The sequence below is a fragment of the Octopus sinensis genome, linkage group LG8 (assembly GCF_006345805.1).
Source record: "Octopus sinensis linkage group LG8, ASM634580v1, whole genome shotgun sequence".
Lineage (NCBI taxonomy): Eukaryota > Metazoa > Mollusca > Cephalopoda > Octopoda > Octopodidae > Octopus > Octopus sinensis.
In genome coordinates, this window is record NC_043004.1 from 83,044,068 (window position 1) to 83,056,604 (window position 12,537).

The 12,537-nt window shown below is 34.9% G+C and overlaps 1 protein-coding gene across 1 annotated transcript in view; it reads right to left on the minus strand.

Moving 5' to 3' along the window:
- The window catches only part of LOC118764605, a 162,844-nt gene extending 158,311 nt beyond the window's left edge, over positions 1–4,533 (minus strand). Inside the window, exon 1 of the mRNA XM_036505522.1 lies at positions 3,504–4,533. Coding sequence (XP_036361415.1) covers positions 3,504–4,502 — 999 coding nt within the window. The 5' untranslated portion in view covers positions 4,503–4,533. The remainder of the gene's footprint in view (positions 1–3,503) is intronic.
- Between the last annotated feature and the right edge of the window lie 8,004 nt (positions 4,534–12,537).

Consider the following 12,537-nt stretch of genomic DNA (forward strand, 5'->3'; position numbering starts at 1 on the left):
GGACTTATTTCATCTTATAATATTTTCGCGAAGTGCGGTAAACCCCATTCCACAGGTGAATTATTGTTGGTTCCTGTCATCAGTGAGGTTCTTTCAACTGTACTTCATCAGAATCCCGTACAGACCATTAAACGTATTCCTTTGAATAATGACTCAATAAATAGACGAATAGATGAAATGGCGGATAACGTGGAACAAAAGTTATGCAGCATTTTAAAATCAACAGTTTGCTCTACAAATTCATGAGATAACACTCTGCGGAAACTAGTCTCTGCTGTTTAGAAATATCAGGTTCTTCCATCAACACGAATTGCTCAAGGAGCTGCGTTTTGCTTTGAATCTGCCTAGACATCTATGAGGTTACAACATTTAACTCAGTCAGCGCATAATTCTAAGAAAATGCTTTGCCCCTCAACAATATTGTTCTTTGCGCTACGCATGACGTAAGAGCAATGGTCAGTCAACATAAGGTGTTCATTTCTCTTCTGAAAAAAGAAAATCCATCTGTTTTTGCTGTGCATTGTCTGATTCACTGACAGAATCTGACTGCGAAGAAACTCAGGGAATCGTTCAGCAAGTCTTTGCCGGTGGCAATCAATGTTATCAATTTTATTAAGCGCCATGCCCTCAGTGAGCGAGTTTTTCGGCAGCTCTGACAGTATAATGACGATAAGTTCGTACAATTACTTCTTCATACTGAAGTGAAGTGGCTTTCAAAGGGAAAGTATTTTCCTTTTTGACTCTATAATTGAGTTTCTACAAGGACGAAATGAAAATTGGTATGAGAAAACCTTCGAAGTAAGATGAAGACTGTGTCTACCTTGCCAATATTTTTAACAAATGCAACACTCATACTGGTTTTACAGGGGACGAATATCAGTTTTCATAAAGCTATGAGTGCTATTACAGCATTCTTGGCCAAGTTGAACTTCTTCGAGAGGAATCTTTGTCGAAGGGAATTTTATAATTCTTTAAGCGTTATAAATGTTAAGAAAATAATTAGCAATAAGCATCGCCAAATTTATGCCGCACACCTTCGGGCATTACAAGCAGACATGAGAGAACACTTTGCAGATATTGTACAAATGGATATCCCGATTTGGACTGCTGATCCATTCATTGCTAACGTCTATGACGTGGACATTAAAATCCAGGAAGAATTTATGGAGCCTGAAACAGATGATTAAATGAAAATTCGATTTCAAAAAATAGGCGAATTCCTGTTTTGGATCCAAGAGGACGTTCAGCGTAGGTTTTCTCTTCTGTACGCAGAGGCTAAAATATTTTCCCTGTCATTTCCAAGTTCATACCTCGTCAAGATGGACTTTGGTACCGTTGCCAGACTGCAAAACAAGGTTTGCAACCGTTTTGATGTAATTTCGCGTGGAGGTCTCCGATTACACATTACGATGATCAAGCCTGACTCCCTGAAGATTAAGGTTTTCATTCAAATAGGAGCCAAACTAAAGGTGAGTATTTTTCTCCTAAGATCGATATACTATTTCCAATACAGCATATTTGCTATTTTTCCTTCGTTGGTAAAACAGCACTTGCAGCTCGAAGCCAGCCACTAATACTTACTATTCAGCTGAAGTACAGAAATCTACTTAGTTTGAGTCACAAAATCAGCCCCCTTTCATTTTGCACAGATTGATATCAAATTTGGGATGGAGTTTGGAATTTTTATTACACTCAACCAATTGCTTCATGGCGTAAATTCAAGAATCTGTTGTTATTTAGAATTAAAATTGTAAAATTTGTGTAATTTTAGCCAATCAACAGACAGCAAGGTATTAACAGCTAGTTACCATAGCAACATATGACAACTTATATGTTCTATTAATGTCACGCTGTGGTGAATCTTCTCTGCAGGCGGTCTCTCTGTACATTCTTCGATTTCGTTATTTTTGCGAAAACTTTACAAAACGTACATTACCTATGCTTATATGAATTAAAATTTTATTTTAGGTATTTTCCTAAATTTTTGTAGTATTTTACACATATGTTGCGAGGTTTTTCTGTGTTTTTATAATTTTTCGCCTTTCATGAACTTTTTCTGTGTTTGTTTACGTTTTGAAGCTGACAAAAGCCTAGGATGGCTGCATCCAAGTCATTTAACTGTACCAGTCTGAAGGAGTGGAGGCACATGGCATAGTGGTTAGAGCAGCGGACTCGCAGTCGAGAGATCGCGGGTTCGAATCTCAGACCGGGCGATGTGTGTGTTTATGAGCAATACATCTCCCCTAAAATCCGACCACCAAACTCCCCACACTGCAATCCCCTTGACTATTATGTGTGGGGTGCAGTTCTGGGAGAGTTCAGCAAAACCCCTTGTAACACAAAAGAGGAACTGAAGACAAGTCTTGTGGAACATTAACCAACGTAAAGAAGCAGACCGTCCAGAAGCGTTACAAGATATTCCGAAGTCCTCTGGCGGCCGTGGTTGAAGCCAATGGTGATTTTATATGCGTGACAGTGTCGACAGTTTACTGACCACACCCTGTATGTATGTATATATATATATATATATATTAGAGGTAAAACCACCATTAGGCAAATCAAACAGTGAAAAATATAAACCAAAACATAGAAATAAAATTAATGAATATAATATACTAAATATATAAAAAAGTTCAAAATTTAAATTATTTGAATTTAAAGTTAAAAATTTTAAATTATTAATTTATATTTATAAATTTATAAATATATATATAAATATATGTATATATATACATTTTTTATTTATTTTATATTTATTTTTTTAAAAATTAAATATATATAACTATCAAAAAGTATTGAAAAGTTTAATATAAGATAAAAAGTAAAAAATAAAAATACTTTTTATCTTATATTAAACTTTTTAATACTTTTTGATAGTTATATATATTTAATTTAGAAAAATAAATAAATATATATATATATATAAATTATAAATATAAATTAATAATTAAAAATTTTTAACTTTAAATTTAAATAATTTAAATTTTGAAATTTTTTAAATATGTCTTGTATATTATATTAATTAATTTTATTTCTATGTTTTGCTTTATATTTTTCACTGTTTGATTTGCCTAATGGTGGGTTTATCTCTAATTTATATTTATACTGTAAAATTAGATTTAATCCTAAATCTAATTTTTCCCTGTAAGTTTGGACTTACTCCCTAATATTATTATATATATATATATATATATATATTCACACGGACACTAGCACACATACACACAAACACGTGTGTGTTTTTGTCATGGATTTTACAAAGATTTTCATCTACCAAATCTACGCACAAGGAATTGGTCAGCATGAGGCTACAGTATAAAAAAAAACTTGACCAATGCACCTCAGTATGAGAGTGAAGCTGAAATCACGTTATCGCTGAGCGGGATACTCAACAAAACAGACATGTCTGCGAATATCCTTAAATATACATGCTTTATAAAATAGAGAAGATATTTAATCATTAAAAAATTACTCATTAGAAAATACTACAAAGTAATACTTACACTGTCATTAATCTTAATTCCTGAATAGAGCCGACATACACAAAATGTTGCACTCATTGCAGCAGGAGCAATTTGGAATGTATAGCTTTTTGCAGTGACTAGGTTATTTGAAAGTTCATATGCTATCGCACAGAGGTTTATCATGTGCAGAAATAAAATCACAGCAGTGAGAAACTGAAATACCTTATTTGCAATATTTAATAATCGACAGAGTTTTGCATGTTGGTTAATTAGTTCAATTAATCCTTCACTGCGATTTGCATGTTCTTCGAGCATATGTTTCCGATTACCTTGTTGGTGTATGAAGTTTCTGAATATCTCTGACAAATAATTATATTCATCAATGAAAAATGATTCAAATATACCTTCTATAGCTATATAAGGAAGATAAATAAATAGGCTGAATATAGAGGATAGAAAACTTATGATCAACATAAGCAAATATAAATTGCTGTCTCTTAATACAGGGAAAGTTAAGATGTCCAGTAAATAAAGGGGGTCCTGGAAAACTACGGGAAAAATAAGTTGAAATACAAAACAGGACAGAAAATTTAAACAGACATTAGATTTGAGGTAACGCATTCCAAATTTGTAGTATTTCTCCATAAATCTTTCATCCTGATGTAGTGGTACATAGTCTTCATATTCCTGGAGTAAGTGATTTATATCATCTCGTTTCCAGATAATGATTAGAGCAGTTGTAGTTGAGAACAATTTTATAAACATAACCAGAAATTTTGCTAAAGCATCTCCACCATCATTTGATAAAAGATGTTCTACTATAAACCACGCAATACGGAAATTATCAATTAATGGAACCAAATATAATCCAAGAAGACAGAGATACAACATTCGTGTTTTCAGGGTAGAATTTTTCCAGATTTCTAGGTTAAATTTTGAAGGAACATAGCGTACAATTGCTACATGTTTCAATTTCTGTATATATTCATTTAGACTGGTTTCCTTTACTGCTTTTAGCAATAGAGAGGTGTTTTCCATATCTATACTACATGAACTTGTCTTCCACGTTTTGTTTACTTCATTTGGTGATTCCATAGATTAAACAGTGAGTGATAAACCTTGTAAATGTGAATCAACAATGATAAATAAATGCTTATTCTTGTACAAAGATTCACATACTCTCCTGCATATGTACGACTGTTTGCAAGTGCTTTGTATAAACTTTATGTGTCCGTTTTGTGATTGTGCAACTGCTTCTAATAAATATTTACCCACTACTCTTTCGCAGAAACCGTTAACTTCTAATCGTTAATATCTGGGAGTGTACTAGTAATAACACGCCTATCATTAATAGATATGTTATCACTTTCCTATTGGCTTAAATACTACTTGACATAATGTAAAATATAATTCTAGATAGATATTTTTATCATAATAATCATACTGGATTAATCAATCAACAAAACCGTCCGGACATACTTTATCACAGACACATTTATACTGTATGTATATACAACTATAAGCAACAGAACTTCTAATCGAATTTCGTCTCACCGAATACTAAACGATAATAAACTATAACTTGATATTCAGCAACCACTGTGTTTGTGTGTGTACATGATTAAGTATGTGTGAATGTTTAAGGATTTTGAAAGAGCTATTCGTTTCCGTCGTTGCATAGCCATTAAGATGCTGCCAAAATATAAATCCTCATCTCGGTGTTAAAAACAGATATCTAGGCAAAGTAATAACCCTCAAATCATAGCATGCCACCCAACATAACGGTTGTATTGTAAATTAATAACTTGTTACGTGAATAAATTTTTGTGGTGGGCTAGAATAGAACGCCATTTAGTTAAGTATATTCAGTCATGACTTATCTTGTGCTGAATAACTACGCTACATCAAAGAATGAAAGCTGTGTTGTCACTCGATACACCATAATTTGGAACCTAATTACGAAGTGTCTCCCGTTGTTGTAAGAATATACGTAGCACGTGTATACTGTAGCGGTATTTATGCGTAGCTTTAATACTGCGATTGAAAGTTAGGGTCTAATCAAAGTAGCCTTCATAGTTTTATTCAATTATGTGCATATTTCACCATAAAAGGAAACTGTTACTATCGATCTATTTTATTCAGAGTAGACACTACCTACATTACCTAACCAAGCGGCACGTCCTTGAAATGTATATTATATAGTCAGGTGATGTATCAATGTAGGTCGAGAGAAAGAACGAATAAGTTTGCGAACTATTGATAGCTAGAATAGTTATTTATCCCTATCATATCATGAACATGTGTACTCGAGTCTGTGGTTACATCTTCTGTCTAGGAGCATCTCTTGACTAAGATTTTATCACACAATAAAATGCAGACAGTTTACTCTTAACTTAAATGGAAAACTTCTAGCAATACATAATACGGAGGTGCACTTTTAATTATGGATCAAATAACACTATTTTTAAAAATTCCATCTTCCTCTTGTCTCCATAGGAAGCATGCTTATGAGGTTAACTGTTACACATCAATTCAACTGGAAGAAGCTACATCGTTACGATATCGAATTCTGAAGGAAACTCCGCAGCTGCCCCAAAATACTCTTACACACCTCCCTTGGCACGCACTGTATATTTGTTTCTTATGATACGATGCATGCACTGGATTTGTAGAGTAGTTACTCTTTCGTCAGTAAAGGTACAATTTCTCTTTTAGTCCTCTATTTACAGTGCCCCTATTCTTTATGCTTCTTTCCATCCCTAGTATTTCCTCTATCACTTTTCTTTTGGGATCCTAAATATCTTTCGTTAAGTTCATCGCTGTTGTTACGGATATTATGAACATTAGAATTTTCAATGCATATACTGTCAGCAGTATTATTCTTGTATTTTCTTATACTAATAACGCCGTTGTAATTATTAGAGCATACACGACTTTCCTTCTTTATTGTCAAAGTTCGTGGGTATGCGGTAAGTAGTTTGCTTACGAACCACATGGTTCCGGATTCAGTCCCACTGTGTGGCACCTTGGGCAAGTGTCTTCTACTATAGTCTCGGGTCGACCAAAGCCATGTGAGTGGGTTTCGTTGACAGAAACTGAAAGAAGTCCGTCATATATATGTATATATATATATATATATATGTATAAGGATGAAAAGGAACATACGTGTTGGTATATATGGGGAAAAAAGTCAAGATAGAAAATGCTAAAATGATTTTATAAAGACCATTTCAGTACCGGTTAATGTCATTGAGACTTTTTCAACTGTAACAATTAAATAATTAAATTTAGATAAAATAAAAGACGTTTTTTTTAAAGAAGAATATTTGTATAGTGTACAAATACAAGTGGCATTTTCCTTGTTTCTGCTCAGGCAGAAATATTCTTTTTTAAAAACACTTTTCTTTTAATTTATCTAAATTTAATTATTTAATTATTATAGTTGAAAAAGTCTCAATGACTGAAACCGGTACTGAAATGTTTTTTATAAAATTATTTTACCATTCTATCTTGACTTTTGTTCCATATATATATATATGTGTGTGAGTGTGTGTGTGTGTGTGTGTGTGTGTGTGTGTGTGTGTGTCTGTGATTGTCTCCCAGCATCGCTTGACAACCGAAGCTGGTGTGTTTACGTCCCCGTAACTTAGCGGTTCGGCAAAGGAGACCGATAGAATAAGTACTAGGTTTACAAACAATAAGTCCTGCGGGCGATTTGCTCGACTAAAGGCGGTGCTCCAGCATGGCCACAATCAAATAACTGAAGCAAGTAAAAGAGTAAAATAGTTCCTTTTGTTGTTCCTTCGCTAATTGTTATTTATTTTCTGGCTTAATTTCTTATTATTTTATCCTTCTACTTATTTCAGCCATTCGACTGCAACCATTCTAGAGCTTGGCTTGAAGGGCTTTAGACCAACAAATCGACGCCGGGACTTATTTTTTAAAGCCTAGTACTTATTCTATCGAACTACTAACTTACGGAGACCTAATCACACCTACACTGATTGACAAGCGGTAATGGGGGAGGGGGAAGAAACAAAGACACAAGGACACGCATACATATATGCATACATACACGCTCGCATACACACACGCGCGCGCACACATATACATATACGAACAGACAGCTTTCATTTTCCGTCTAACAAATCCACTCATAAGGATTTGGTCGGTTCGAGGCTATAGCAGAAGAAAAATGCACAAGGTGCCACGCAGTGGGACTAAACCCTAGACCATGTGGCTGGGAAAGAACTTCGTAACACATTAGTTTTATTAATTTTCCAGCGGTATATACTTCCATACAATTCTTGACATGAAGTAGCCGAGTACTCTGAACGGTCTTTAAACAGCATATAAGTTTTATGACCACATATATTAATACATTATTACCATATATATATATATAATATATATATATATATATATATATATATAATATATATATATATATATATATATATATATATATTTGTAAAAAATGAAGTTCGAAAATGCTGCTATATTATACAATTTTTAATTTTTATATATACATTATAACATGTTTCAGTTCCTGAAATGAACCTTATCAAAAAAAGTTATATATAAAAAAAGACAGCTCATGCCGTCAAACACAAGAAATTCATTTACAATTCACAACGGAGTCAGACATCTTAAAGTTCATATATAGTTTGAAGTAAGTTCATTCATGCTATATGTTTAAAGTGTTCGATGCAGTGGCCCACGGTGGCGATACGTATTCAATATAAAAAACAGATCAAAGTGGTGGAAAGCAGTCAATACAGAAGATTGATGTTCCCGAAAGAGCGAGGAATTCATTTTTACCTTGAGCAATTGTGATGACCCATGGTGGGTGTTCGCTGGGTGATTCTGGTGAGTCTTGTGAATTGTTCGGGTTTTATAATGCCTGTCAGGTGGTCAGTCCAGCGTAGCGTGACGTCATCAACGTTTTGACCAATCGTTTCGTTAGGTGGCTTTAGTCAAGCAGAACGGGACGTCATCAAGATTCTGACCAATCGTGACCTATCGCTGTATTATAACTGCCTCTTGTCTGTATCCTGTTTTGACCAGTCGTTTCGTTAGGTGGCTTAGTCAAGCAGAACGGGACGTCATCAAGATTCTGACCAATCACGACTTATATCTGTATTAGATCTGCCCCTTTTCGTTAGGTGGCTTAGTCAAGCAGAACGGGATGTCATCAACATTCTGACCAATCGTGACCTATCGCTGTATTATAACTGCCTCTTGTCTGTATCCGGTTTTGACCAGTCGTTTCGTTAGGTGGCTTAGTCAAGCAGAACGGGACGTCATCAAGATTCTGCCCAATCACGACTTATAGCTGCATTAGGTCTGCCCCCTGTCTGTTTCTTGTTAGGTGACTAGTCAAGCAGAAAAGGACGTCATCAATATTCTGACTAATCTCTGCCCCCTGTTTGTATCCTGTCCATTCTAGCAGAACTAGACGTCATCAACGTGTTGACCAATCAGAATCGTGTCTGACCCTTAGCTGTATCGTATGTGGTCAGTCCATCAGGGTCAGATTTGCACGAAAAAATTTTTTTCCTTTTTTACTAAGGCATATTTCCGTCAGTGCGAGTGACTGTTTAAGGTAGCGGCCGTGGTGGAATTTTGCTTCTCCTTTTCGGAGGACTTATCTTTTGTTTTAATATTCCTGGCCCAGGGTGTTTAAACTTGGTCTAAATTTTTTTATGAAATACAGTTCTTTATTTTGGCGTTGTGTGCAGGTTGCGTTGTCACTGAATTTATAGAGCGGGTTAGTTGTAAATTTCGGATTTACATTTGCAGCACATCTATCTATGTGTCCGCTGACCGGTATTTTGCGGTAATCAGGGTTTCTAATTTGTGATTTATGCACCGCCATCCTGTTACGTAAGCTATTTTTTGTATGGCCTATATACTGCCTATTGCAGCCTGCGCATGTTATGACGTAAATTAAGTTTTCTGATGCGCAGGTGAAGTTTGTTCTAATGGTGAACTGGTGGCCTTGTTCCAGTATAAATTCTGATCCTTCTTTCAGGATGACACAGATTCCGCAGTTGGGCCTTCCACATTTTCTAACTGCTGGTTTTGTGGTTGATGTTGAGTGCAGTGTAGCTTGGGTTAAAATCCTTTTCAAGGATTTTGGTTGCCGTTTACTTTTAATGATGGTGTGTGTTTCGAGGATCCGGTTCATCTTTGGGTCTCCCTTTAGTAGGGCTGTGCTTTGTAGTATGGTGTTGAAGGCCTCATTGTTGAGTGGGTTGTGTGTAGAGATGTAGGGAAGGGTTTTTAATTGTTCTTTCTTTTTTGGTTTTGTTTGTCTCAGGTCTTCTATACTTAATTTAAGTACCCGTTGGATTGCACTGTCTATTAGGGGCTGTGGATAGTTTCTATTTGTGAGTGTGTTCTAAGTTCCTGGAGACGTGTGTGTCGGGTGTTTGTGTTTGATATTATGGTGCAAATCCTTCTAGCTAAACAAAAAGGGACATTCATTCTAGTGTGTCGTGGGTGGCATGAATCAAAGGGTAGGTACTGTTTAGAGTCTGTCGGTTTATAGTAGATATCTGTCTCTATTTTGTTGCCGGTTTTCTTAATGAGGATGTCTAAAAATGGTAATTCTTTTTCGTTGTGGTCCATCGTGAATTGTATATTGTCATTTATTCCATTTAATAGTATTTTAAATTCCTCAAGTTTCTCTATACCTTTGTCCCAGATGATGAAACAGTCATCGAGGTATCTTTTCCAGTTGTTATGGATATAGGTGGCGAAGGTGTTTCCATATTTCTCGAGTGTTATCCGGTATAGTATTTTCTCGAGGTATCCCATCACTAGGTTGGCAAAAGATGGTGCAGTACGCGTGCCCATCGCTGTTCCCGATCTTTGTCTGTAGAAATCATTGTCAAAAATAAAATAATTGTTCTCTAAAATGAATCTAAGTCCTTCTATTATAAGGTCTTTGTTTATGCGAGTTGGGAGTTCAAAGGGGTAGTTATTCAGCCAGAAGGTGATCGCTTCTATTCCTAGGTTGTGAGGGATGTTAGAATAAAGATTAACTACGTCGAATGATACTAGAAGGGTTTTCTCATTGACTGTTTTAGGGAGGTGGTTGAGCATATCTATATCGTCTCTTACGTAGCTTTTGATGTGTTTTAGGAAAGGTTTAAGAAGTGTGTCTAAGAAATTGCTGAGGCGGTGAGTTTCACATGCTGGCCCTGCTATTATCGGTCTTAGTTTAAGATCATTTGGTGAAGGGATTTTGATGAGTGTGTCGGTGGATGTTTTGCACGTTTCTCTAATTATTTAGCTTTTGTGTACCTTAGGGATACCATAGAACAAACTCGATTTGCATTTGAAGTTAGTGATGTATTCATACTCCTTGTTCGTGAGTCCTTCTTGGTATGTGTTGATTAATGTCCTAAGGTTATGCATTATTTTTTTCCTGATTATACTGTTGGGCCCTTTCATAATACGTTTCATCTCTTAATAGGGATAGCACTAAATTTTTATAATCGTTTGTATTCATTATTACTATCGCGTTGCCCTTATCTGCCTCCTTAATTGTTATTGTTTTGTCTTCTCTTAGTTTGATGAGGTCGTTCCATTCTCTTTTGTTGAAGTTAGGGCTGTGTTTTTGTTTCTTGATGAATTGAAACGGGAAATTAGTTATGTAGTCACAATAGCGGTCTAAGGCTTTATTCTTTCCCTTGGTGGGGGTGTAATTGCTCTTGTTTCTAGCTATTGAGTCCTCCTCTATTTGTTTGTCTTGAAATGCCTCGGTGAGTCTTAGTTTTCTGCAAAATTCCGAAATATCATCTTTCATTTCATAGTAATTAGAACGTTGTGGGGTAGGTGTAAATTTAAGTCCTTTGGAGAGTATGCTTATTTCGTTAGGTGTAAGTTCTTTGTTTGAGAGATTGATTATCTTAATTACCTGAGGTTTCTTTTGTTTGTCCTTTGCCATCGTGTGTCCCTGTTCCTGTGTGTAAGGTCTAAAAAATGGTTGGTGTAGTTATGTTCAAAGCTACTATTTATCTGTCTCATGTTGTTATAATTGTCAGAGTGAGTTTGTGGTGCTCTGTTCTGGAGTGTGTTGTTGTACCTAGTGTTCCGTCTTAGTTCATCAGGTATATTGTGTTGGTAGTTGTTTCCTCCGTAGTGCATTTGTTATATATATTTGGCATCCTTTTTGTCTCGGGAGTCAATGGAGTTGCGCCTTTTACATTTCATGTCCTAATACATTTCCTGCTGTGGCTATGTAGTCCTATCCTGGGCAAACACTCCTTCAGGCAGGTGCCGCATATGTAGCGAAGACTGTTCCTGGTAAGCTTTATATATATATATATATATATATATATATATGATTCATATAAAATACAGTGTTTATTTAAACACATTAAGAGGTTTCCATCATAGGAATCCCTTACGCTCGAAGGAACGGCTAAAGTCCAAACCACTAATTAGGGATAAATTCTTGAAGCGAATGAAAATTAATAAACATTTACCATCTATGGTAAATCTATGGTAGATTGTAAATTTTTTTATTTTTCCTTCCCTTCGAGAATTTATCCCTAACTAGTGGTTTGGAGTTTAGCTGTTCTTTCTAGCGTAAGGGATTCCTATAATGAAAACTTCTTAATGTGTTTAAATGTACACTGTATTTTATATGAATAATATGTAGTCTATTGGCTAATTTTTCTGTATTTTATACACTGTATATATGTGTGTATATATATATATATATATGTGTATATATATATATATATATTATATATATATATATATATATATATATATATATATATATATATATATATATATATATATATCTATATATATATCTATATATATATATATGATGTAGATAGGGTTAGAATCGAAGTTGTGTCGTCTTCGGTTGAATCTCCTTATTCCAGTGGTCCAGACTTTTATGCAGGTATATCTGTGCGATTTATGCATAAGGATTGAAAAATAGCCGAAAATATTTTTTCAGATAATTACATATCAAAACAGGAGATTGGAAAACATTTTAGATATTACTTATTTAACATGACATGTGTTGCATTTGCTAATAGCAGAT